General features: G+C 59.5%; 1 protein-coding gene and 1 long non-coding RNA gene across 16 annotated transcripts; one reads left to right on the top strand and one right to left on the bottom strand.

The window, feature by feature from the left end:
- Positions 1-12446: 12446 nt before the first annotated feature.
- Positions 12447-18905, bottom strand: LOC309619185. 8 transcript variants are annotated; one of them, XR_014238798.1, is made up of 4 exons: positions 18816-18905; positions 17817-17926; positions 13114-13318; positions 12447-12620 (listed from the first exon to the last, which is right to left on the bottom strand). It is a non-coding gene; the product is annotated as an uncharacterized lncRNA (long non-coding RNA). The 8 variants fall into 8 exon arrangements; XR_014238799.1 differs by having other exon boundaries at positions 13114-13172; positions 18816-18899; XR_014238802.1 differs by lacking the exons at positions 17817-17926; positions 18816-18905 and adding an exon at positions 16353-16424 and having other exon boundaries at positions 13114-13172; positions 13267-13318.
- Positions 14249-20858, top strand: RNF112 (ring finger protein 112). Of its 8 annotated transcripts, none has more exons than XM_082374094.1 (15): positions 14249-14334; positions 15435-15653; positions 15803-15843; positions 16342-16627; positions 16752-16955; positions 17067-17195; positions 17352-17456; positions 17882-17932; positions 18198-18254; positions 18333-18407; positions 18514-18631; positions 18849-19015; positions 19091-19144; positions 19264-19338; positions 19474-20858. In XM_082374094.1, exons 2-15 carry the CDS (start codon positions 15600-15602, stop codon positions 19942-19944), a joined length of 1887 nt encoding a protein of 628 aa, XP_082230220.1. In that variant the 5' UTR covers positions 14249-14334; positions 15435-15599; the 3' UTR covers positions 19945-20858. The 8 variants fall into 8 exon arrangements, with proteins under 8 accessions (XP_082230220.1, XP_082230219.1, XP_082230222.1 ...); XM_082374093.1 differs by having other exon boundaries at positions 16749-16955; XM_082374096.1 differs by lacking the exon at positions 17067-17195 and having other exon boundaries at positions 16749-16955.
- The last annotated feature ends 5801 nt before the right edge of the window (positions 20859-26659 follow it).

The following is a 26659-nucleotide window of genomic DNA, read 5'->3' as shown; positions in this document are numbered from 1 at the left end:
TGCCCACGTCTGTTTATTTTCTCCCTCTCCTCCCCTGGCCTGGGTTTCATTAGCCGTCGTCGCTGGGGAAAGGCTGAGGTTGGGGGGGTATGTCTGGGTTCTGGGGGGAGGGAGGCCTATTCTGGGGGAGCGGAAGGTGGGGTGGGGGCAGCTCCAGAGCTCCTGATGTGGGACCCGGGGCTGGGGCTGGGGGGCAGGGGCAGCGGCCAGACTGTCCTGGCAGGCCCGGGACATTGCTGAGCCGTGAGCACAGCCTGCAGGCATCCAAGTGCTCTCCGCCAGCCTGAGCCAGGGCCCCTTCCAGCACCCCTCAGGCCCCCTCCTTCCCCCTCCCCCAGAGGCCTCCTTTGTTTTTCTTCCCTGTGCCACAGCCCCTTCTTCCAAATGCCTTCACTCGGCTCCCATCCCACCTCAGTCTCCCCTCGGCCCCTCTCAGCCAGTTTCCTCAGCCCTGAAAGACCACCTCCTCCTGTCCGGCCCCCTCAGCCTCCAGCCACCCTTTCCCTGCCCCAGTCTGACAGAGTCCTCGGCATAGGCTGCCAGGACAGTCTCCCCTGGGGGCCGCTCTGCCACCCCCTCCTTCGAGCCCCCCTGTGGCCTCAGGGCTGAGCCTACACTTCTCACCTTGGAGTTGAGAGGAATGCGAAGTGTGGCTGAGGCCTACGTCGAGGGCCTTACCCCTGACTGCTCGAGACTCACAAAGTACAGCCCGGCCACACCAGGCTCGTCGCATGGAGGCCCCGCCTGAGCCGGCTCTGTTCCCCGCGGGGCCGCCTGCCATCTCCTTACTTGGCCTTGAGCGCCGGAGGGCAGGGGCTGCGTCTCGACCCCGCGTGGACCCTGCGTCCGCTCACAGGTCAGGTGTCTTCGGAGCAGCTGCCGTGTGCTGGCTGCCCACGGAGCCGCAAACACAGGCACCAGACGGTTCATCGCACACGCCACGCGTGTCGGGGACGAGCGTTTGTCGAGTGGATGAGACGTGCAGAGGCTCAGAGTGAGAGAGCAGCTCTGGCCCCGGGCCCCCTCCTCACTCCTGAGTCCGCGGCCCCTTGGGTGCGCCCCGCTGGCCCCGGTTCTGTGAGTGCTGGTGAGAGTTGTCTCTTCGTAGGTGCGTGTCCTGGGGACCTGGAGCCAGCTGCCTGCATTCAGATCCAAGTGGTGCCACCTGTTAGCTGGGTGGCCTCGGACAAGTCACCTGGCCTCTCCGTGCCTCGGTTTGCTCCTCTGTAGAACAAGTGTGGTCATGGTCTGTCCTTCAGAGGCCTGTGTGAGCGCTGGGCTTCAGGTGCCTAGCACAGGGCCCACAGTTGGTAACTGTTCAGTAGACATGTGCTGTCATCATCATAAATGTAGTGATTGTTCTTCCATGAACGGATTGCCTCAAGTGTGATTTTTATCCTTGTCTGTGGAAGAGATGGTAGCCTTCCTCTCGATAGCCATTCTTCCCTTAGTCCTGAGTAGTGAGGTCCTGATTCTTAGCTGGCCTGATTGTCCAGCTTCCCTTGGTGAGGCCACATGTCTGAATTTTGGCCAGGAAGATGCAAACAGATGTGGGGCAAAGGCAGCAGCTCTTCCCTCTTCTTCCAGCCCTCTGTCCTGTTCCTGGGCATGATGGCTGGCGCTCCAGCTGCCACCTTGGACAGTGAGGAGGAGGCCCCTTCAGGGGGTGGTGGGAGGTGATCAGGGAGGATTCGTGGAGCAGGTCCAAAGCCAGCTCTGGACTGCCCTTCTCTAGCCCTCTTTTATGTGGCAGAGAAAGAAACTTCTATCTAGTTTAGGCCTCTTTGGTTGTTTCCTGTTACACACAGCTGAATCTAATCCTAAAACATCTCTCTTTTCAGCAAATGCCAGCTAATTTTAGCACAGGCTACAGAAAGGAAAATAATGAAAAGTCAGTCATCAAAACAAATAATAAAACATGTCCTAAGTCAAGTATCAGACTTCTGCTGAGTACAACTAATACACATAGGAACCCCTCCCCCGCCAAAACCGAAAGAACACAAACCAAAAACAAAAAAGGAAAGAGAAAGAATTAAGCAATGATGTAGTATCAATCATATTTTGCCTATTAGTTTTTTCTTAAAAACTTAATGTATGTGGGTGTGCAAAGCAGGCACTGTGCTTGCTGGGTGTGGTTGAGGCTTGGTTTAACTCTTCAGGGAAAGAAATTTGGCCACAGGTACCGTGAGTCAGTCCTCCCTCTGAAGACAGTGTCTGAGGGAAACCCTTGGACGCACGGAAAGGGGCCCGTATCAATGGGCACGTTTATTGGCTGTCCAGCATGGAAATTTCTTCCCGTGTCTGGGGGTCCCCCTGCCTGGAACGAGGGTGCAGTTGGTTGGTTTAGCTGATCTGATGCACGGCCCTGGGCTCCACTTTGGGAGGGGCTAACTCGAGCAGGGGCAGGGGGACTCCATTCTTGGGGTGCGGGTCACCCGGAGGCGTCTGGTCCCGGGTCCCAGGCTGGTTGGCCGTGACTTTGCAGGCGAGGTGCTGAGTCATGTTGGCTCCGCTGGGGCCACAAGCCCTGAGCTTGGGTCTCGGCCCTCCTGGTGCCTGGTTTGCTCTGCCCATTGTTAGGTGTCTGAGGAAGACGCCCCTGCGGTAGGTGAGGGGCTTCTCTGACCGGCGTTGTTGGGGGAGGCGGCTGCCTGAGTGGGGGTGGGTGGCAGTGAGGGGGCTCCGAGGCTGCGGAGTGGTGGGCACGGAGGGGACGGTCTGTCAGGACGCTGCTGCCCGCTGGACAGCCCGTCTGCTGCAGAGCTGGTTCCAGGAGGTGAGGGCTCCCATCCCATGGGCCTTGCATGGGTCTCTTGCCCACCCCCTTGGCGTTCGCCTCTCCGCTCCACCTTTCTCCGTCCTGCTCTGTCCCCAGGGCGCCACTGTTCCTGTGGCCCCAGCTTCCAGCAGGATTCGGCCAGTGGGAGGCCCTGGCAGGACGTGGGGGGAGAGGGGTTCGGGTGTCCCCCCAGGCCCTGTCCTGCCCAGGACCGCAGTCTGCTCGTGGCTGTGCTCCCTCCGCACCCCCAGGGACGGCTCCCCCCCCCCGTAACCGCCTCACTGGCCCTGACAACCCATCTCCTCCCCTTATCCCTGCAGCCCGGGAGGGCCCCGGGCGCCTCGACGCCCCCCATGCTGGTTTCCTTAAGTCCCGCATCCAGGTGACCGTCCCTTCATGAAATGCTCTACAAAACAGCTGAGTCTGCCTTTGTTTCCAGCCAGGACCCTGGTTGACACAAGGTCTTTGGTTTTGTCCTGAAAGCCCAGCAGCCTGTGGAGTGTCTCAGACCACAGCTGAGGACGAGACGCCCACATCTCCCGCAGCAGAGGGTATGTCCTCCAACCCAGGCAGAATGAGCCGCGCTCCGAGGGAGACGGGGCTGCCTGTCGGAAGGAAGGAGGGGTCTGGCTGAGCTGCCGGCCCCGGCCCCTCCCCAGAGGCCGCGGGAAGGGGCAGGGCCCTGGTGGTTACCGCAGGACGAGGGTGTGGTGTCCCTTGGGGCGTCAGGTCAGACCGCATCAGGCCCGCCCTGGGGTCGGCTTCAGCAGGTGACTTTCGGGGGGGACACAGGCCAGCGCATACCCCCGTGAAGGCAGCGGTGAACAGACACACAACCTCAGCCGTCCTGGAGCCAGAGGGGAGAACCTGAGAAGGTGCCGTGATGACAGGTGTGTGGTGGGCAGGGGGGCGGGGAGGGGGCCACGCGGGAGGGGTGTCGCCAGCATGGGTCCCGACTGATGGGGGCCGTGCGGGGTGTGGGCTCCTTCCCTCCCGTGTTTTCCTTCTTGAAAGGGGGGAAATTAGGAGGGATTCGGTGTTGTTCCCCCCCACCCCACCTTGTTCTGGTTTGGGGCAAGTTCAGCGGACAGAGCTCAGAATGTGGCCGAGTGAAGACGCATGGGGGTGGGGGGCGGATTGGTGCTGGGCTCAGACCTTCGAGGTGGACCCGGAGGCCCTTGGGGTTGGGGTGTCTGGGGCTCACGTAACTTAGGAGCGTGGCTTCATTTCGATGTGTGAATTGTGTGGACGCTGCGTGCTGGGAAGGAAACACAGATGGAGGTTTTGGGGTTTTGGTTTTAACGTAATGGAATGAACGGGTGCACATCTTCGGGGGAAAAGGGTGCTTGAAGGCCCTTTTTGGAGAGCAGCAGTGCCCACCCTGATGTCGGAGGAGTCCGGTGGTTCCTCCTGTTTCGCCGTGTGGCCACTTGGTGGCCCTTGCACGTGGGGAGGCTTGTGTCCTCCTCCTGGGAAAGCTTTTCTCTGTCACCTCTTCATTCCTGTTTACTTCCCCTCCGTTTTCTCTGTTCTCTTCCCGATTATTTTATTAGTTGATACTGGGCCTCCCGAATGGATCCTTACTTGTTCTTATCTTTTCTCTGACATTTTCCATCTGCGTTTTTAATTCTAAAAATGATTTATGGGGGTGGTACTGAACCAAACTCAGGTGTGCTCGCCCACGAGTGTTAAAGCCAACCTGCTGACACCAGGTTGTGGTGAAGGAAAGTGCAGCGTTAACTTCAGGGCCACAAGGAGAACCCGAACTCCCTCCGGGCTTTCACGGAGGATTTATAAAGACAGAGTGAGGGAGGGGGTCGAGGGTGTGTGATCAGCTCTTGGACATTCTTCTGATTGGTTGGTGGTGAGATAACAGGGTGATGTTTCCGGAATCTCAGTCAACCTCCAGGTTCCAACCTGTCTGGGGTCTACGTGTTGGTGGTCAGCATGCAGTTAACTTCTTCCACCTGGTGGGGGGGTTTTCAGTATCTGCAGAACAGCTCAAGGATACGGCTCAGGATGTTATCTATTGCCCTTGAGGAGGAACTAAAGGTCTTTGACTTTGTTTTATGGCTAAACTATTATTATTTCGTCTTGTTTGACTTTTTTCCTTTGTTTCTGCATTTTCTCACTTCTCTGATTAAATTTATTCTTTGGAATTCAGGGAAAGCCCAGGAGGCTAAAGTTTTTCTGCAAACAAGAGGCAGGCAGAGGTCATGGTCTGGGACGGTCTTTCCTGAGAAGGCCCCATAGGGTCCTTCCTGCTCGGTTGCAGGGGTATAATTTACAGATCGTAAAATCCACGCGCTGTAAGCACACAGTTCAACAATTGCTCCTTTAAAAATACCAGAGTTTGTTTTTTAGAGTACTTTTAGGGTCACAGCAAAACCAAGAGGAAGGCACAGGGTTTTCCCGCGTACCCCCGCCCTGACACGCACACGGCCCCCCAGCAACGACCCCACCAGACGGGACCTGCACCCACACCTCGTCATCCTCGCCCAGAGTCCATAGTTGACGTGAGGGTTCACTCCTGGTGCTGTACACTCCGTGGGCTTAGATGAACGTATAATGATGCGTATCCGCCATCGAAGCATCGTCTAGAATAGTCTTCCCGCCCCAGAGGTCCTCCGCGCTCCCCTGATTCACCCCCCCGCCCCCCCCCCTCCAGCAGCCACCTTGAGGTGCTGATGCCGGGGCGGGAGCAGCTGTCTGCCCAGGTGCTGTCCCCCGCTGGAGGGAAGAAGCCTGGGTTCTGGGGCCCAGCACCCCGGAGGGGGTGCCGCTGGGGGGCGATGGCGGGGGGAGAGGCAGGGCAGGTGCAGGGGGTCTGCACGCAGCACGGGGAGGCCGACAGGCTGGAACAAGGGTGGTGTTGCTTTCTGGAAGCACCCTGCACTTCACACTCCTTCCTGGAGATGATTTAGTAAAAACCGCAGAGTGGAGGAGCGTGGGGTTGGAATCCCGGACTCTTGTCCCATGTGTCATTCCTCCCGACGGGAAGGACCGATGGGTACAGAATTCTGTCTAGCAAGGGTCCTCATCACCACTGTCAGTTCTGAACAAGCACACACACACACACACACACACACACACACGCACGTCCTCGCGCACGTGCACCCCTGCCTCCCTCAGTGTTTACTGGGCGCCTGCTCCACGCCAGTCACCACGCGGAACAGCGTGCCCCTTCCCGGCGCTCACGATGCGGGAAGTTTAGGGGGACGGAAGTGGACACCCGCGCTCTCGGCATCCGTCTCCAGTGCCTGGCGCACTTCTGCCCCGGGGTGACCGGGATGCATCCAGGAGCAGACCCGGTGGGCCACCTGCCCACGTCGGGGAGGGGAGGGGACGCACAAGATGACAAGCAGGACGCAGGGGTCGCCTGGCAGCCTGCTGGGTGGGGACGAACATAATGAGGGAAAACAAGACGCACTTGAACTGGTGATTGAAGGTGATTGAAGGCAGGGAAGTTGGGGCCGGGAGGGCTCAGTGAGAGGCCAGGAGGGACTAAGGCTGGGCCGGCAGCTTTGTTCTGTAAACGACCAGACACGAAACATTTCAGGCTTCTGGAGCCATGTGGGCTCAGACGCGAGTCTTCGGCTCTGCCCCCGAGGCTATCTATAGACACGAGATGGGTGGGCCCCGATAGAGGCTCACTGACAGATGCTGGGGAGAGGGGCCAATTGGAGCACCGACCGCGGGGTGGTGGGGGGGCAGAGGGAGGGAACTGTGAGGATATTCGAGTGAAGAGCAGTCTGAGTGAAAGAGGCAGCACGTGCAAAGGCCCTGGGGTGGGAGTGTGCAGCTGCATTTGAGGGACGGGCGCCAGCTGGCCGGACGGGCGCCAGCTGGCCGGCCAGGCAGAGAGGACAAGTGGGGACGCAGGAGAGGGTCAGAGGAGTGTCGATGCAGGACGGACTTTGGCTTGTGTAATAGTAAACAGTGGGAAGGGAGGGCCGTGGAGAATTCCAAGGCCCAGTTCCTAATTGTCTTTCCGTGGTGGTTACACCAAGTCTGCTTCCTGCCTGAGGCAGAAATAAGAGCCCCTTCTTCTTTTTTCCTACAAAGAGAGCTGGTCTTGAGTCAAAAAGACAGACTCACTGGGGGAAGAAAATCCCCAGCTGGTTGTCATGCCCCTACCCGATCCAGACCCGGTGAGAGCGCAGGGCAGGTGCCCTGCCCAACACCCAGCAGAGTGGGGCCAGGAGGGGTGGGGAAGGGCTGTGTCACCCGGGCCCCCGGTCTCCTTGGTCCAGCGGTGGCCTTGCCAGTGGGTGTCCCGTGACCTCCCAGGTCTGCCCTGGCTGCACCAGGGTGATCTTGGCTCTAATGGGGAGTGGGCATGCCCCTGGGGACTGGGACCCCCACAGGTGGCCTCTGATCCTTACAAACTGAAGGGTGGGCACGTCCTGGCGTTTCTAATGAAACTGAAGCCGAGTCCAAGGCGTATCAGCCCGCTGTTACAGTTTTTCTTTTTATTGAGGTTAGCGATCATGTGGGCAGGGGTGCAGCTCGACCAAGTCTTACCTGGGTGAACCGCTGTGTCACCGCCCCCAGGTCGGGAGACAGAAGGTTTCCAGCCCCCAGAAGGTCCCGTTTGTGCGTCCCCCTCCCCAGCCCGAGGGAGACACTATTCTGACTGCTCTCATCTTGCAGTGGTTTTGCTTGTTCCCAAACCTCCTATGAATGGCATAATTCAGCACATATTCTTCGGCGTCTGGTTTTTCGCTCAACACAATAGCTTGTTGTTGTTGTTGTTTTCTAGTTCTATGTAGTGGTTCTCAAGAGTGTCATTTCGGGTCCCTGAGGGTCTCCCAGGCCCCTTCAGGGTGTCTGAGAGATCGGAAGGATTTTTGCAGTAAAAATGCTAGTGTGTTATCTGCACTCTCTGCCCTGGTTTTCCGGGGAGTGGGATCGAGTTTGCAGAGCCTGCGACATGAGGCTTCTCAAGACCGAACAAAGAACAAGACGCGAGAGCCCGGCCGCTCCAGTGCAACCAGGGTGCAGAGACTCGCAGACAGGCGAGCTGGCACCGTCCTTCTCACTGTTTTTCTGTGTTGGGAAATATGGTTATTTTTATGGAAATATGTTATTTATGTAAGCACATGATGATTTGTTATTATTATTTTAAGCGAATTGATGAATACATGTTTTTGTGTTTTTTTAAAAAATTTTGTCTTGTAGTAAGGATACTATTTTATTTTATTTATTTATTTATTTTTTTTATTTGGTTGTGTCGGACCTTAGTTGCGGCAGGCGGGCTCCTTAGTTGTGGCAGGCATGTGGGATCTCGTTCTCGGACCAGGGATCGAACCCGGGCCCCTTGTGTTGGGAGCGCGGAGTCTTAACCACTGCGCCACCAGGGAGGTCCCAAATACACATTTTTGGATGTCAGTTTCCTTTCTAACCTGGTCAGAGTCAGTGGATGTGACCGTGGACGTGACCGCAGAGATGAAGCTCCGTGCGCTCCTTGGAGACCACGGGGACCCTCACGTCTGAGCTGTGCTCCCTGGGGTCTCACTGCGTGCGGGCCTCCCCCCATCCCCCCGCCTTTGCTTACCCACTGTCCCGTGGTGGGAACTTGGGTCGTTTCCAGCCTGGCTCATTGTGGACGTTCGTGGACAAAGCCCCACTCCCCCTAGGTTTGTGTTGCCTGGGGGCTGGGCTGGTGGCCCTCTGGGCTTGGTGACCACACTGAGTCAGGGCGCCTCGGCAGACAGGGGCTCTTTCGTGGGATCGTCCTGGGGTCCCACCAACACATGCAGCGGCAGCCTCCCTTGCAGGCCCAGAGTGTGGCCCCTGAGGGGCCGCGTGCTGGGCAAGCAAGGGGACCGCTTCCCCGGGAGGGCCACGCAGGGGGCCGGGGGTCTAGGCAGAGCCCTGAGGATGAGACAGAGCGGCTGGACGGCGGAGGGAGCGTGGTCGGCTGAGGGGCCTCTCTGGGCCACTCGCCGTGGTTGAGATTCGGGCAAGGTGGCCCCGAGCTTGGGAGGAGTGAGCGAGGGGCTGGAGGAGGGGAGGGCTGGGGCGGGGGGAACTCGAGGTGGTGAGCAGGCCAGGTGGGGAGAGAGCATTAGACTACCCTACGGGCAACAGAAAGCCGGTGTCCAATTTTAAGCAGGAAGGGACACCCTTCCTTTAGATTGTTATTTACTTTTATTTTTAACTTAGACTTTTAATCCTGAGATAATGGTAGATTCACATACAGTTGTACAAACTGATACAGAGAGAGCCCAGGTATCTTGTACCCAGTTTCCCCCAATGGGAACATCTGGTAAAATCGTCCTTCAGTATCACAACCTGGGTAACCACATGGATGCAGTCAGATGCAGGACGTTTCCAGGACAGCAGGGTCCGTCCTGTGGCCCCATGACGGCCACACTCACTTCCCTCCGCCCCTACCCCCTCCTTAACCCTCCCAGCAACCACCAGTTGGTCTCCATTTCTGTAATTTTGTCACTTCAAGACTGTCATATAAATGGAATCATACAACACGTAACCTTTCGGGCTTGGCTTTTTTCATCCAACATGATTCCCTGGCGATTCATCCAGGTTACTGTGTGTGTCACTGGTTCCTTCCCCTCTATTGCCGAGCTGTGCTCTCCATTTGGACCTGCTGCTTTGTTTAATCGTTTACCTGTTGAAGGACAGCTGGGTGGTTTCCAGTGTTTTGCCATAAACTTTGTTTATAAAGCTGTTATAAACATTCATGTCCAGGTTTTTGTGTGAACATTTTGTGGGAGCATTTCTCTGGGGAAAACGCCCAGGAGTGCAATGGCTGGGTCATAAGGTCGTTGCATGTTGAGTTTTTTAAGAAACTGCCAGACCGTTCTCCAGAGTGGCTACACCATTTTATGTTCCCCCCGGCTAAAGCCCACGCGCAGCAACGAAGACCCAACGCAGCCAAAAATAAATAAATAGATAGATAGATTAAAAAAAGACCCGAAACCGGCCTGGCTGGGGGTGGAGGGTGGGTATGTGAGAGGTGGGGGAGGGAGGGGTGGTTGAGGCTCTCAGGCCCTGGTCTGTCCCTGGTGGCCTCTGTGGATGGGCAGGGCTGGCCCGAGCTCCATGGGCGGCTCCCAAGCCTGCTTAGGCCTCTCAGCTGACCACCTCCACGCCTCTGGCAGCAGGATGGCCACTGGGACCGAGCAGCCTGGACCAGCTGCTCCGATCTGGGTGGGGACTCCTGCTCTTTCTGCTGCCAGAGTCATTGTCAGAAAGCAGAAGCAAACTCCAGCCTTTGGACACCCTCCTTCCTGACCTCAGGGTCAGCTGGTCATTCCCTGTTACCTAATCTCACTCCACACTCATCTTGTCAGCAAACAGGCTACGTGGTGGATTGCTGAGCTCCGGGCTGCTGCTTCTGCCCGCGGCAGTGGGGGGTGGTGTTGAGAGAGGAAGGAGGAACGTTGTGTGTGTGAGAGAGAAAGAGAGTCAGGGAGGGAGGCCAGCAGAAGGCGGCCGTGGCTATGAGCACCTGGGTAGCCTCAGTTTCCTCATCTGTAAAGTGGAGCAATGTCTCCACCTTTAGAGGAAATCGGGGAGAACTGGAGAGTCTGTTGTTTAAAGGACTCAGCATATTTTAGGAGCCCAGTAAATATGTGCGATCATTCTTATCAGCAATAAACTGCTGAAACAGTACTTTATCTGTGGGGCATCGTCCTCATGACCTAAGTACCCCAGAAGGTTCTGCTTCTGTAGGAATCTCTCGGCTCTTTAGTTCACAGAGGAGGGGTCAGGCCCCAGGAGGGAGGCCTGAGAGCCCAGGCGGGGGGCAGGCGCCTGGGGAGACGCAGGCACAGTGAGGTGAGCCCAGGCTCGCCTCCTCGGCTCATCAGCAGCTGGCATTTATTGAGCACCAGCTGCATGCCGGGCTCTCCGCAATAACCCCGCACGGGACACTGAGCTTGAGTGAGGGGAGTGACGGGGCCCGGCGAGCTGGGCAGGGTTGGTGTTTGAGCCGAGGCCTGGGTGCTGTCCAGGGCCCTCCAGCTGGTCCGGCCCATCTGGGGGGTGGCCTTGGTGTAGGCCACCTGGCCAGTAGAGGTTTGGATACAGAGGCCTGGACCGCAGGGGCCCCGGCCCCATTCAGTCTGGCCGGCTGTGCAGCTGCGAGGAGCTGCCTCTCACCGTGGCGGGGTCTGGGGGGCCGGCTCCAGCTGGGCGGAGTCTGGTGGGGCATCTGCTCCTCAGGGGCCAGGTGGCCTTGTCCCTCAGCGTCCTGGCCCGTTGCCTGGATGCTCCAGGCCTGGTGGGCGGCTGGGAGTCTGAACGGGGTGGCACGGGGGGCGGGGCCGGGAGCCAGGTCTGGGCTCGGGTTTGGGGGGAGATGGCGCGTGAGGGCTGGTTGGCCGCCAGCCGCCAAGGACTGCCCACCCACTGGTGCGAACCTCAGAAAGGCGCTGGGGGGGCTTCCAGCTTCACCGCTGTCACCTGCTGTCACCACATCTATGAGTCCCCCCGTCTTGTGTGTCCTGCCCCTGCAGCCCGCCTTCCTGTCCCCCGTGTTGGGATTTTGGCTTCTCTACTCCTTTCCTGACCTTCAGCACGTGTCATTGGGCCGCCCCAGGCCGTGGAAGCTTCTGTGTGAGGAGGCCGTGTGACTCTGACTGCTGTCTGTTGCAGCAAAACTCAGCGATGCTCTGGACGGCTGTCCCTCGGGGACGGGTTGCAGCCCCAGTTAAGTGCCGCCCCGAGCAGCCACGTCTCCTGCAGTCTGTCTGTGTGGGCAAAGCGATGGTTCCGGAACACAAATCTGCTCACATACCTCCTGCTTCGAATCGTTTACGGTTCCCATTGTCATGCAAGGAAAGCCTGAAATCTGCCCCATGTCCCTCCGATGTCTGTGCTCTGCTGACCGCCACCTCGGTCCCCGGACCCTGCCCTACTCCCCAGCGCTGACCCCAGCCCGGCCTCTGCACGGGCTGCTCCCCGTGCCTGGGACACCCACCCTCACCCAGCACCTTTCACGAAGGGGGTTAACTCCCACCCATCCTGCAAGACTGAGCCCCAGCGGCCCCAAGTCTGGGTGAGGCCCAGACTTGGGGCCTCACCCAGTTGGACGGTCGCCCCGCGCCCAAGCCTGTTTCCCAGCTGAAGATGCCAGGGCTGTCTCTGTGCTGTGGGAATCAGTGAAGGCAGCTCTTGGCAAGACATCATGACCCTAAGTTGTTAAGCAGGTGCCGGATGGTTGTTCTATTATGAAAATTATTTCAGGAAGCCGGGGATGAACTGACGCTGGGGGCTCCGAACGGGAGGCTAGGGACTCGGGACTTTCCTGCTGCGATGGGAAGTCCCTGGCAGCTGGCAGGAGAGGGAGTGGAGCCAGGGTCAGGGTCAGGGTCAGGGTCCTGGGCAGCCACAGTGGGCCTGGCCTCGCCAGCGCCTGGACTGTGTCCTGCCCAGCCTAGGGTTCAGGGCTGGCCTGGGCGCCCCTCTGCTGACTGCCCCCCACCGGCTCTGAACACAGAGGTGGAAACTACACACCACGTGTAACCATGGCCGGCGGTGGGAGGTGGGGCGTGGAGGGGGCCTTTCAATCCCAGCGGCTGTCTCAGGGCAGGGCGGGGGCCACCTTGATGGGAGGGGACTGGTGGCCCTGGGAGGGACCATCCAGGAAGTAGAAACCTTGTTTTCTCTCCACAAAAGCAGGAATTCCACACCATGCTTGGCTTCAACTTGGTCTTTATTCGAAGCTAGAAGATGGCAGCCAAACAGGGCACCTCCCTCCAGCTCTGTCATCCCACGGCTCCGGGACCCGCTCCTCCTTCCCCCGACGCGGCCCGACCGGGTCTCTGATGTTCACACGAGGCGGCCTGGCACAGGCGCGCCTTGGTGAGGCCTGGGTGAGAGCAGGGGTGGAGGGTCCTGGGCATGAAGGCAGCTAAGTCTGGGGCTCAGCACACCTGACAGCACCCAGAGGCCTGTGGCTCGACAGGGCAGTGGCCTCCTGGGCCCAGTGAGAGAGCGCTGCGGGGCAGGGACTGGGGGTTGAGACCGCAGGCGGGGGGCCCGCGTGCCCCGCCCCCCCGGCCTCTCCTCCTTCACCTCTCCGGTCCCCCTGCCAGAAACGTTGTCCTCCCACCCGCCACACCTTTGCCTGCCACTCCTGTTCATCCTTCAGGCCCAGCCTCCCCACGTGTCCAGATCCGAGTGCCCTGCCTTGGCTCTGTGCTCACAGCCGCCTCTCTCCACAGCCCTCGGCAGAGAGCGTATCACTCAGGAGTCGTCTAGAGACCCTTCTTCCTCCCCTGCTCGACTGGAGGCACCCCAGGTGTTCACCAGCCTGTACTCAGGGCCAGCGTCCTGCCGGGTGTAACGTGCTCAGTAAATACCTGTCCTCTGGACGGAGAAGCGTAAGGACGGGTGATTGGATGGGCAGACACGCTGGAGGCTGATGGATGAGAAGACAGACGGGTACAGGGGTGGCTGGGTGGCTGGGTGGGGGGACTGATGGCCTGGGTCGGGATTCCAGCACCGTCACTCACAGCTGTGTGACCTTGGAAAGAGACTTAACCTCTCTGGCCTCAGTTTCATCATCTGTAAAATGAGAGTGAAACGGTACCTCCTCATAGGTTGTGAGGTTGAGGGTGAGTTCCTGTGCCTGTGGGTAAGAGGGTGTGTGTGTCCCTGTGAGCTCGAGCGTAAGTGTGCCCGAGCGTGAAGGCCTTGGTGCACACGTGAATGTGTTTGTGTAAGCATTCATGAGTGAGCATATGCATGTGTGCGGAGGTCTGTGTGCAGTTGTGAGTCTAAGTGTGGCGTGTTCACGTGTGTGCATGTTTGGTGTCCACAGGCGAGGGAGGGCAGTGAAGGCACGTGTGCGCAGCGCAGGTGAGGGGGAGCGTGCCGACCGTGTGCGTGTGTGTGAATTGACGTGAAGGGCACGTGTGACGGTGTGTGTGCATGTGTATGTGTGTGTGCGTGTATATGTGTGCGTGCGTGTGCACCGGGGTCGGTGAAGCAGCTCCTGCCTGCATCCGGGGACCCAGAGTCACCCCAAACAGGGTCCCCGTCTGGAGACTGGATTTTTGGCTCCACCCCAGCCCCCTCCTCCCAGCCCAGAAGCTGGGACAGAGGTCAGGAGGTCAGGGGCTGGAGCCAGGCCACCAGGGGCCTGTCCCACAGTGGGACACGTGCCCTGAGGGCCGGGTGCCCAGGGAGTGTTGCCGGGGGAAGGCTGGGTGCCCGTCTGCTTTACCACATCTCTGCCTGGCGATGAGAAAACGGAGGCTCCCAGAGGACGGTCCCTTCCCGGGTCTCACGCTGGGACAGGGCAGGGGTCGGAGTGCACGTGAGTCAGGCGCCCAGGCTCTCTCCCCGCATCTGTCTGCCAGGGATGTGGGGCCGCGTGACCGAGGAAACCCACTTGGCCTCGAAGGAGAGCAGTGGACACGGCCCTGAACCCCGCCCAGTGAGGCTTTGCTCTCAACTCCTCGAGGGCTCGAGTCTCTGCTTTGATTAAGAGGCGCTCCGGTCCCCGGCAAGCAAGGCCCAGCCCGGGCTGCAGGGTCATCCCCGCCTGCTGAGGGTGGTCTCGCCTGACCGCCTCCAGGGTAGGAGTCCCACCCCACCCCCCTGCGTCCTGGTTTAAGAATAACTCTTAACCCCCGGCAAGTGGCTTTCCATATGTAATCGTGACCCCTCAGAGCTCAGAGAAGTGAGAGGCAGCACCTGGGGCCCCGGCTCGCAGGGGTCAGCTGGGAGTTGAGCCGGCTCAGCCCGGCTCCAGAGCCCGTCACGGGTCAGGTCCACAAGCCACAGGCCACCTGAGGGCAAGATCACGTCCAGGCGGGAGGGGCGGCCCCTGAGCTGGGCCTGCGAGGGTCTCAGGAGGGATGGGGGCCCCACTGAGCGAAGGTGTGGAGGTGGGGGAGGGAGGGCTGCCGAGGAAGGTTCAGGCCCTCGGATGCGGACCAGGAACTTCGGCTTTCGATCCGACGGGAGTAGGGAGCCATGGCAGGTGTTTGAGCAGCAAGGGGTCGGCTGTGCCCAGGGGTCTGGGCTGGCAGCGAACTGGGGGGTGGATGGGAGGAGCCCGGGTGAGAGGCAGTTAGAAGGGCCAGGGGTAACTGTCACAAGCTTGAAGGAGGGTGAAAGTCACTGGAGGAGGAAGACACCAGGGGACACGCAGCCGACGTCAGAGCAGCCCAGGGTGCTGAGGAAAGCCGCAGCTGGGACAACCTGAGGGAGGGACGTGCAGGCCACAGGCAGTGGGGTGGCATCACGGGCCCCGCACTTGGCAGGTGCCCAGTACAGAGACCATCCATGGGAGGAAGGAGGCCATCGTGGCTCTAGGTCAGCACAGGTCATGCTCTCTCCCCGTTCCCACAGCCCTGCCTTCTGCACCCCCTGCCCGGTGGTCCCGGAAGAACCCCGCGGGGCCAGCAGGGGCCGTGCCAGCCTAGTCCCGTGTCTACCGCACACCCATGTGGCTTCCTCCCCATCCACCCTCCCCCTCCCTGTCCTTATCTCTCCCTCCCGTCTCCATGGCGACTCACCACCCCGGCTTGCCTGCATCCCAGCCTCTGCCAGGGATTCTGGGCCCGGCTCCGTCCCTCCCTCCGGAGCCCTGGTTCCCGCAGTCCTGTCTCCTCCCCCTGGGGTGAGTCCAGAGGCAGCCTCCTCTCTCCCGACTGTCACATCCATTTTCCAGCCCTGCCGACTTGTGTCCTCTGGGGAGACCCCCCCCAGCCTCCACTGGCCACAGCTCCGCCAGCCCTTCCGGGAGGAAAGCCATCCTCAGCGCCGCCAAAGGTCTCCTGGGTGTCCTCCCTGCTCCCGGACCCTCTCCCGGACCCTCTCCCCACGCCAGCCTCCCATGCCGAGGTCTGCCTTGTCAGTCATTTCCTTTTGTCACCGGCTTGGCAAACAGGCGAGTCTTTGGTCCTGAGACCTGGGGGGTGGGGACTGGGTCTGCAGAGGGAGGATGGGGGCGCCTGGAATCCAGGATGAAGATAGAAGTCTGGATTCCCTTCTAAATAACATTTTTGGGATTTTTTTTCTCCCCAATTTCTCCCCAAGGAGAGAAAACAGAGCTTCATGGGCAACAGCAGGAACAGTTGGTAAGTGGCAGGGCCTGGCGGCGGGACTGGGGCCTGGAGGCCTGCCCCAGGGGAGGCAGCGTGAGGTTGGGGCTGCCAGGCTGTGGAGGGAGGGATGGGAAAATCAGGTGGGTGCTGCAGCGAGGCAGATGCCAGCTCAGAGCTGGAATCTTCCAAGAGCCACCTGCCGCCCCACGGGAGGCCTCTCCTTATGGTCCCCGCTGCCCGAGGGAGGTAGTAGAAGGGATCCCCTTGGGGTCTGGAGAGGTCAGTGGCCCCTGGAGGGACCCCTCCCCTCGCAGCAGGAGGCCATGGGGGAGGATTTCCGTGGGTGTCTGTGCCAGGCTCCGGGCAGGGTGCACCATCTTGTCTGTTCACCCCATCCTTCCCTCCTGGACCGTTAGAAACGGGGCAGACCCGGGCGGGAACTTGCCCACGACGGCTCCATCCAGGCTTCGCCGTCTCAGGCTCCCTCTGACTGCTGCTCTGGGGTCCCCGCGCCCCGCACACCGCCCCCAGGTCCCACGTACCGTTCCCCAAGTTGGAGCTGGGGCTGGGGTCCCGGCCTGTGGCGCCCCGGGAGCCGCCCGCCTGCTCCATCTGCCTGGAGAGGCCGCGCGAGCCCATCTCTCTGGACTGCGGCCACGACTTCTGCCCGCGGTGCTTCAGCACCCACCGTGTCCCCGGCTGCGGGCCGCCCTGCTGCCCCGAGTGCCGCAAGACCTGCAAGCAGAAGAAGGGCCTCCGGGGCCTGGGGGAGAGGATGCGGCTCCTGCCGCGGAGGCCGCTGCCCACCACGCTGCAGGTGCGCAGGCCTCGTCCCCACCGGGGGCTTTGACCTCACACCGGGGTGTCCGGGAGGGAGGCGGGGCTCGGGTGGACGCGCCCCAGCCTGGGTGCTCAGGGAGCCCTGTCTCCGGGCCCAGGAGACCTGCGCGGTGAGGGCCGAGCCGCTGCTGCTGGTGCGCGTCAACGCCTCCGGGGGCCTCATCCTGAGGATGGGGGCCATCAACCGCTGCCTGAAGCACCCGCTGGCCAGGGACACCCCCGTCTGCCTCCTTGCTGTCCTGGGAGAGCGGTACTCAGGGAAGACCTTCCTCCTAAACCACCTGCTTCAGGGCCTGCCCGGCCTGGTGAGGGCGGGGCTGGGACGGGGGCTGGGGGCTGGGGCAGGGACCCAGCCTGGCTTGGGGAGGGGAGGGGGCCAGATGGGCCAACGGATGCTCTGCTTCTCTGCCCCACAGGAGCCCGGCGAGGGCGGCTGGCCGAGGGGAGGGGGCTCCGGGCAGGGCTTCCGGTGGGGAGCCAACAGCCTCACCAGGGGCCTCTGGATGTGGAGCCATCCCTTCCTGCTGGGGAAGGAGGGCAGGAAGGTGAGGGGGGAAGGGGCAGAGGAGTCCAGACCGGCTCACGGAGAAGGGAATCGGGCAGGAAAGCTCTGGGGGCCGGGACGAGAAGATGGGGCGGGCAGAGATACCTCGGGGGCGCGGCAGGCTGACCCCTCAGTGTGCACCCCTGCCTCCACACAGGTGGCCGTGTTCCTGGTGGACACGGGGGACGCCATGAGCCCTGAACTGAGCAGGGAAACGAGGACCCGGCTTTGCGCCCTCACCTCCATGCTGAGCTCCTACCAGGTGAGGCCCCCCAGCCCCTCTGCCTGCCCTGCTCCGCTCTCGCCACCCACACCAGGGCCATCCCAGCCCGGTCTGGCCCTCCAAGCCCCGGGGACTGTCCCCTTTATCCCAGAGGCTCCTGTGTCTGGGGTCCCCGCAGGTTCTGGGGGTGCCCCTGCAAGGGGGTGCCCCCAGTCAGTGTGAAGGTCCTAAAGGTGGGTCGGAGATCCCTGGGGCAGCTGAAGGTCTGTGGACCGTTCCCCTGCCTGCCCTCCACCCCTCGCGGCCAGGCCAGCCGTGCCCTGCAGGCTGCGGGGGGACCCCCGGGCTGGTCGCTCGCACATCCTGAGCCCCACGGTCTGCCTGGGGCTCCTTCCTCACCGGGGTCTTCCCAGTGTCTCTTTGCCTTCACAGACCCTCTTCCACCTTGTTCTCCTTGGTTCCAGATCCTCACGGCCTTCCAGGAGCTGAAGGATACAGACCTGGAATATCTGGAGGTGAGGAGACAGCTGCTCTTGGGGCTGCACCCTGTCCCTGTCCTGACCGTGAGGCCAGCGGTGCCTTTCAGCTCTGGCCCAGGATTTTGTGACCTGGAGCCGGACGGGGGGCTGGGGGCAGAGGGTAAACCAGGACATGCCTGGTCGGGGAGAGGTAGGAGGGTCCTGGGGCCAGGAGCCGGGAGGGTGTCCTCCAGTGGCCCAGGGGGAGGGGAGGCACAGCCCTTGGAGTGGCCCAGCCATGACCCCTGTGCCCCGTCCCCAGATGTTTGTCCACGTGGCCGAGGTGATGGGCAGGCATTATGGGATGGTGCCAATCCAGGTGAGATGCCCGTTTCTGGACTCGTCACCCCAGACTCCGACACCCCGGCTGCTGCTATCAGCACCCCTTCTCTTCCAGCACCTGGACCTCTTAGTTCGTGACTCATCCCACCCCAGCAAGGCGGGGCAGGGGCATGTAGGCGACATCATCAAGGTGAGGGAGGGGATGGGGCGGGGGTGTAGACGGGGCAGAAGGTCAGTTAGCCGGGGAGGGGTCCTGTCAGCGAGCCCGCTCAGAGCGCATCCCCACTCCTCTCTAGAAGTCGTCTGGCAAATACCCCAAGGTTCAGGGGCTGCTCCAAGGAAGGCGAGCCCGCTGCTGCCTCCTGCCAGCTCCCAGGAGGCGGTGGGCGAGCAAAGGCCACGGAAGCCCGGGAGGTGAGTGTCCCAGGAGCAAAGCCTCCCCAGCCTGCCCTCCTCCTCCCCCCCTCCTCCTCCCCCTCTTCCTCTCCTCCTCCCCGTCCTCCTCCTCGTCCTCCTTCTCCTCCTCCTTCTCCTCCCCCTCCTCCTCTCCTCCTCCTCTCCCGACACCCCTTTCTCCTCCGAAGCCGGTCCTGCTTACCAGGCGCCTCTGCATGAGGACTCTCTTCCTCAGACACAGATGACGATGCTGGCCACCTCCGCGCCTACGTGGCCGACGTGCTGAGCGCGGCCCCCCTGCACGCCAAGAGCCGCTGCCAGGGCTACTGGAGCGAGGGGCGCCCCGCGGCCCGGTGGGACAGACGCCTGCTCACGGGGCAGCAGCTGGCTCAGGAAATCAAGGTGTGAAAGCTCCCCGGAGCCCCAGGAGACCCGCTGGCCCCCGCGCCCCCTGACCCCCCGACGCTGTCTCCGCAGAACCTCTCGGGCTGGATGGGCAGGACGGGGCCTGGGTGCGCCTCTCCGGATGAGGTATGGGGCTACGGGGAGGACGCGGGTGGGAGGCGGGCCGGGCGCCCCGAGATGGAGCGGGGGACGCGGCGGCGCCCGGCGGGGGAAGGAGGGAGGCAGCCGGCTTCTGCCGTGGACAGATGGCTGCCCAGCTGCGCGACCTTCGGACGGTGGAAGCTGCCAAGAAGGAGTTTGAGGAGTACTTGCGGCAGCAGGTGAGCCTCGGGCCCCGGGAGGCCGGGCGCCCTGCAGAAGCGCGGCTGGTCTTTGGGCAGGGGGTGGGGTGGCCAGCGTCCAGTGGGAGGCACCTGGGCTCCAGGTCAGGGCCCCTTCTTTCTCGTCCATCACAGGACGTGGCCACCAAGCGCATATTCTCTGCGCTCCGGGTGCTGCCAGACACCATGCGGAACCTCCTGTCGGCCCAGAAGGACGCGATCCTGGCTCGGCACGGGGCGGCCTTGCTGTGCACGGGGAGGGAGCAGACCTTAGAGGCCCTGGAGGCCGAGCTGCAGGCCGAGGCCAAGGCCTTCATGGACTCCTACACCGTGCGCTTCTGCGGCCACCTGGCCGCCGTGGGCGGCGCCGTGGGCGCGGGGCTCATGGGCCTGGCGGGGGGCGTGGTGGGCGCCGGCATGGCCGCCGCGGCGCTGGCCGCAGAAGCGGGGATGGTGGCCGCAGGAGCTGCGGTGGGGGCCACGGGGGCGGCTGTGGTCGGGGGAGGCGTGGGTGCCGGGTTGGCGGCCACGGTGGGCTGCATGGAGAAGGAGGAGGACGAGGGAGTGCAGGAGGGGGACCGGGAGCCCCTGCTGCAGGAGGAGTGACCACCCGCCAGATGCTCCAGGGAAGGAGAGCTGCCGGGGGGAGGGGAGGGATGGGGGCCACTGTTCCAAGGGCCCCTGTGTGCCACACCACCCTGGTTGAACGCCCCATCCGGGTGGTGACCGAGAATCGAGGAGGCCTCAGGGCCGGCGGCAGAGTGTGAGCCTGAACAGTCTGGGGCGTTTCTGTTGCAGACGACTGCTAACCTGCCTCTCTTCCCAGATAAACTGGGCCCCAGGGTCTCCCGCCAAGATTGGGGCCCACCCTCCCCGCCCTGGCTTATTTCCCGGGATGGTAGGGGGGCTGAGCGGGCGCCATTCTGGAAGTCCCCCCTTCAGAGACGGGAGCAGCCCCAGGACGGGTGACCTAGGTGTTCAAGATTGGGAGCCCTGATAAGAGGCTGGGGAAGGAACAGGAGGGGCCACCGGGCAAAGCCAAAGAGTCCGGGTGGTGCACGGTGGCCTAACCCCCCGAGTGGAGACTTTCCAAAGCTACCCCAGCAGGACGGGGGCCACCCCCTTCTCCCGCAGCCCCGGGGAGCCCACATGTGCACCGTGAATGGGGTTCCCTTACGTGTCCCTCGTGGTTGTGCCCTTTGTCCAGCCTGGTCAGTGCCCACGTTCTTTGTGGAATGCCATCCCAGCAACGGGTCAAAAGCCAAAGAAAAACACCTGTAGTTGTATTCTGAGCTACATCGACAGCCCTCATAGCAGATTCTATGAAAGTCCTGGGGGGACACATCCATGGAACATTCTCGTCCCCCTCAGCCTAGGGGAGACACCTCCATCCATGTTAGCAGGAGACCTGGATGCAGCCCCCAGGAGGACAGGAAAGCCCCACAAGGAAGGCTTCTAGGCTATTAAACTGCAAAGGATTAATGGGCGCATCATACGAAAAATAAAATGTGTGTGCGTGAGTGTCCGCTTCCCAGTAAATTATTGAAACATCTCCTGAATCAGCCTACCGGGGGCTTTGGGGACGGGCGGTGAGCCAAGGCTCTCTGTGACGGGGACCTGTGGACAGGAAGAGGGACCGAAATTCCAGAGATGTGGGATCCGAGCGCAGAAGGGCTCAGGCCAGAGGCTGAGGGCACGGCCATCTGCGCAGGCTTGTCCACTAGGACTTGGGGTCCTGCTCCCCTGGTCTCTCCTGCCTCAGCTGACCCCGTGAGAGGTTGCCACCTGGCATCTGTCCCAGCAGAAGGAGAGGCTGGAGGTTGATGGGGGGTGGCTGGGGAGCCGGAAGCAGGAGGGGCCCGGACCACTCCCACGGGCTAGCCGCCGGGCAAGCACCTGCGGCTCTGCCCCGACCCCAGGTCACCATCTCAGCATTACAGATGCAAACCCAGGGAGGGGAAGTCTCAGCTGATGCTGCCCAGCTGGCTGATGGCAGAAAGGGAGCCTCGAACTCCCGATCCCCCAGATGGTGTCCCCCGCAGGGTCAGTTGTGCTGAAATTGAGACGCTCCCCTCCAGGTCCAGCTCTGGGAAGCCATGTCAGGAGACAGAGGCAGAAGGACGTGGTCTGGGACACACGGGTCAGCAGTAGAAGCTGCAGCCCACAAGCTGGGGACAAAATAACGATGCAGAGAAATCCCAAAGCCAGGCTGGGGATGGGTGGGGTGGAGACGGAGGGCTGAGGGTGACTCTTGAACTTCTGGGGTTGAGGTTAGAGGTGGGGACAGGGCCCAGACTTTGTGTGTTTGGAAGCATCTCTCTGGGTTGTTCCCTTGCCATCTGGCGGACACATGAGCTATAGAAGCTCCCAGACTTTGGGGCTGGCAGGCTCAGGAATGTGGCGGAGCCTCAGAGGAGCCGGGGAGGGAGGTGCTGTCGAGCTAGAGCCCGCACCCCACCCCCGCTGCCGGCGCTGGAAGGGGCTGCGGTGCGCCGCTTCCCCTGCTCTGGACTGAAGGGGAGACTGGCCCGGCGGGCGAGTGCTCTGCAGAGGCCAGAGGAGCCATATTAAGTAGTATTTGTCTTGTGCCTTACAGCTCTCAAAGCACCTTCCCAAACAGCACCTCCCTAAAGCCTGGAAACCACCCCGTGCAGTACATCGAGTACCCGTTTTTAACAGAAGCTCAGAGAAATGATGTGTCTCCATTGAAAAAAACTAGGCAGGGGTGAGCTGGGACTTGAACACACGGTCTCTGATGCCAAATTCCTCGCTCGGGTGAGCCGTCACCCCACAGCCTCCCAGATCCCGAGAACAGGCCTCTGGGTCCCAAACCTGATGCTTCCGACACTGGTTCTGTAGTTCACGAGAGCCCAGGTGACTGTGCCGAGGCCTTGCAGCCCGGCTGGTGGCTCTCCTCTCTGGTGAAGGTCACAGACTCCAAGGTCCGGGTTAGAGATCTGGTGACTTAGCCTGTGGTTCCCGCTTCTGACGCCTCCGTGGCACTAAAAATGGCAGTGACACGACACAAGGGAAGCTGCATCCTTAGCCCCGCCATGGGCTGAAGTGTATCACCCCTGCCCCCTTCCCCCCCCCCACCCCATGCCCCAGTTCATATGTCGAAATCCTAGTGCCCAATGTGATGGGACTAGGGGGTGGGACCTTTGGGAGGTAATTAGGTCTTGAGGGTGCAGCCCTTGTGTATGGGATTAGTGCCCTTGTTAGAGATTAGAGACCCCACAGAGCCCACTACCCTCTTCCACGTGTGAGGACCCAGCTGGCTATGCACCAGAAAGTGGGCCCTCACCGGCCACTACAGCACGTCTGCTGTCCCCATAATCTTGGACTTCCAACCTCCTGAACCATGAGAAATAAATGTTGTTGTTTACAAGCTGCCCCATCTGTGGATTTTGTTACAGCAACCCCTGACAGAGGGAGAATTTACAAATAGTCTTCTCTAGGAAAAGTCCTAAGAAAAAGGAGGGGGAAGAAAAGATCTCTTTCCTTTTAATAACAAGGGAAAATTCAATCTTATTTTTATTTACCCTCACAATTTTCCCTTTTGTTGCTATTTTATTTTATGAATTTATTTATTTATTTGTTGGTTTGTTTTTGGCTGCATTGGGTCTTTGTTGCTGTGTGTGGGCTTTCTCTAGTTGCGTCGAGCAAGGGCTACTCTTCGTTGCGGTGCACGAGCTTCTCATTGTGGTGGCTTCTCTTGCGGAGCACAGGCTCTAGGCGCACGGGCTTCAGTAGTTGTGGCTCACGGGCTGTACAGCGCAGGCTCAGTAGTTGTGACGCACGGGCTTAGTTGCTCCGTGGCATGTGGGATCTTCCCGGACCAGGGCTTGAACCTGTGTCCCCGGCATTGGTAGGCAGATTCCTGACCACTGCACCACCAAGGAAGCCCCTGTTGCTATTTTATAGTATTGTGATAGGCTGGGACCTGGGACTCTACTGGAGAGCTTGCACCTGGATAAAGGTCTCCTCGAGCAGCAGATACAGAGAATCTACACCGGACTAAAAATAACTGTATGCATGCTCAGCTGGGGGCAATTCTGAGCAATAAGATACAAAAAGGCCACAAACCAACTGCCAGTGCTGAGGTGCCGGGAGCAAAAGCAGGGAACTGCGCATGCACCCTGCACACGGCACCAGCAAGGGGGTGGGCAGCCCACCTGAGCCGCCCCTCCGGCCCCGCCCCCCACCCCATTTACGGGACCAGCCCGCCCACCTAGGGAGCAGCACCTGTTACTTGTTCTCGCTCCCTCCTGCTGCAGCACAAGCGCCAGTAAAGCCTTGTCTGAGTTCCTCATCTGGCCGCTTATCAATTTCTATTGATTTAAGAGTCCAAGGACCCGGGTCAGTATTATACTTTGTGATGACTCTGGCGGGAAGTCCTTGGGGCCTTTTACAGCCCCCCCCAGGAGAGGATGTAGGCCCCTCCGGGACCACCAAACGCAGCTTCCCTGCGGGTGATGAGCAGCGGCCTAGACCTCTTGCTTCAGCTTCTCCGCGTTTGGTAAGTCTGCCTTCGTCACCCCGAGGGCCTCAGCACCCTTACTCAGGCATCGCTTCCCCCTCCCCTTGGTCCCTTCCCTCTCCTGATCTCTCTACTCTCTTCCCTCTGCCCTCTCCTCCTTCTGTCCTCTCCTTCCGAGCGAGCGGATGTTGGGCAGCTACAGCATCCCTCCTCTCAGCTGTGAGACCTGCTCCCTCTGGCTGGCAGCAGTCACCTTGACAGGTGACAAACAGGTGGGAGATGTACAAACGGCTGGTTTCTGGGCTCGAGCACCCCTGGGGGTAGTGGACGGGGTGCTTGGCCGTTTCTGGCTGCAGATTGACTGGTGCCTGAATAGACACCCGCAGGGGCGGGTTGAAACAGCAACCTCTGTCTCTCTTTCTCTTTTTCAGTGTTTTCTGTCCCTCCTCTTTCCCTCTCCCTTGGTCCTCACACCTACACTCCCGTGCGTTTCATCTTGGAGACTTCCTCTTAGGTCACCTTTTTCACAGCTCCCCCCCTCCCTCCAGTACTTTTCTGTTCTCTGTTCCCAACTCCAGCTGGCAGGAGGCCACCTCGTGGTGACACCATTTCTTTGTTTCTTGTCTGAGTCTTTAAATTTCTGTCGTTGGTACGTGTTGAATTTTAAAGTGAATTTTAAAGGATCTATGTTTTACGTGGTTTTGTCTGTCCAGCCGCGTCTGCGAATCTCTGCCAGGCACAGGCCAAGCACTTAAGCCTTGAAATACACACACAGTCCCTGTTGCCTGAGACTCCAGCCTTGGGATACTTAGTAGGACTTTAAAAAATTAACCTACTGATTAAAAAGAGTCCAAGGACCTGGGTCGGTAACAGTAACGCTACAATTTCTAATGATCTCCTTTGCTGTTTCTACCTTTCTCTTAGTATTTTGCAGCCATTGAAATATTCAGTGATTCTATAGTAAAGAATTATCAGAATACAATGGGATGAATTAGAAAATTCAGTACAGTCGTGATGTGGGGAGAAATCTTTAAATGCATACCAATGTCAAAGACAACGGTCCCCAAAATGGGGTCACTGACGCTGAGCCCCACGTCACCAAACTTCACTTAATTACAGTTTCAGCCTCTCCCAGAAATAGGATCTTAAGCCAGGGAATCAGGAATCCCCTGATCAGCACCAGTGAGGTCACCTTGCCTGGTGGACCCCTGCATCCCCTAAAGGGAAGTGACCTTGCAGTAACCAACCCACTTTTTTTGAGGAGTATAACTTCCTGTTCCCTCTCCTTCTGACTGTAAAAGTCTTTCACTTTGTACAGCTCCTTGGAGCTCCTCTCTGTGTGCTCGGTGGGATGCTGCCGGATTCATGAATCATTGAACAGAGCCAGTAAGAGCTTTGAAATTTACTCAGCTGAATTTTGTTTTTTTAACATGCTCTTCTAAATTCTCAGCTGGGGCCCATGTAACAAAAGCCAGATTAACAAGAGAAAAGCACACAGATTTATTTAATGTAAGTTGTCTGTGACATGGGAGCCTTGGTAAGGAAATGAAGGCCTGAAGAGGTGGTTTCACCTGCGCGTTTTCATGCTGGGCTTGATAACAAGTGGGAAGTCGTGTGGAAATGTTCTAGAACAGGAAGGGTATGAGCTACGTGGAGTGAACGGGGGAACTTGGCAAGGCCTGTCCGTGCAGTTTTCTTCCCTCCTCCCTCCATCCTTGGAGATAGAGATGCTTCTTTCCTCCGGGTATGGGAGGGGGTCACCTCTCACATGACAGTTTTATGACTGGTTTCAGGGGAAAGTCAGAAAGTTCTTCCTGAACCTCCCATTTCTCAAATTCCTTCAGCTTAAAATATTCAGGGACTTCCCTGGCGGTCCAGTGGTTAGGACTCCGAGCTGCCACTTCAGGGGGCGCAGGTTCGATCCTTGGTTGGGGAACTAAGATCCCATAAGCCACACGGCACAGCCAAAAGAAAAAAAAAAAAAAAAAATTAGCATGCCAAGGCATCAAATTTTGGGGCAGTGTGTCCCAAACCCCACTGACAAGCAACGTGCAAAAATTCCCCTTCTGCCATACATTAATTTTACAAACTGTGTTCACTTTGTTGCTTGCACTTTCATATGATGAACTATTGGAGTATCATTTTGTTGCTCACAAAGACTCACCCAGCCTTAGCCTGAGGGATAGAATATCTCCAGGGCCCAATAATCAAACGTTCTAAGAGTTTTTCTTGTAAGACCCAACGCATTTGTCCTGAGTTCCCTCCAATCACACAAGTAGCCTCACACTTACGTGATAACTTAGGCCCTTCAGTAATTGTTCTACCATCCTAAATAATATTTCCCAGACACAAAAGGCAAAGGCACCCATGGCTGTTATCTAGTATCAAAGCACCTTGTGAGGGCTTCCCTGGTGGCGCAGTGGTTAAGAATCTGCGTGCCAATGCAGGGAACATGGGTTCGAGCCCTGGTCCAGGAAGATCCCACATACTGCAGAGCAACTAAGCCCGTGCGCCACAACTACTGAGGCTGTGCTCTAGAGCCCGCGAGCCACAACTACTGAGCCCACACGCCACAACTACTGAAGCCCGTGTGCCTAGAGCCCGTTTTCTGCAACAAGAGAAGCCACCGAAATGAGAAGCCCGCGCACTGCACCGAAGAGTGGCCCCCGCTCACCGCAAATAAAGCCCACGCGCAGCAACAAAGATCCAACGTAGCTACAAATTAATTAATTTTTGAAAATTATATATTAAAAAAAAGCACCTTGTGAGGTGCCCTTGGGAGGTTCAGATTCAGCTTCCATGGCTCTGGAGGCTCTAAGTGTCAAGGACAACCCCCCCTAG

This window comes from Balaenoptera borealis, assembly GCF_965194805.1.
Source record: "Balaenoptera borealis genome assembly, chromosome: 20".
Classification (NCBI taxonomy): Eukaryota; Metazoa; Chordata; class Mammalia; order Artiodactyla; family Balaenopteridae; genus Balaenoptera; species Balaenoptera borealis.
The sequence above is the reverse complement of the archived record's forward strand: the minus strand, read 5'-3'. Positions and strand labels throughout refer to the sequence as shown.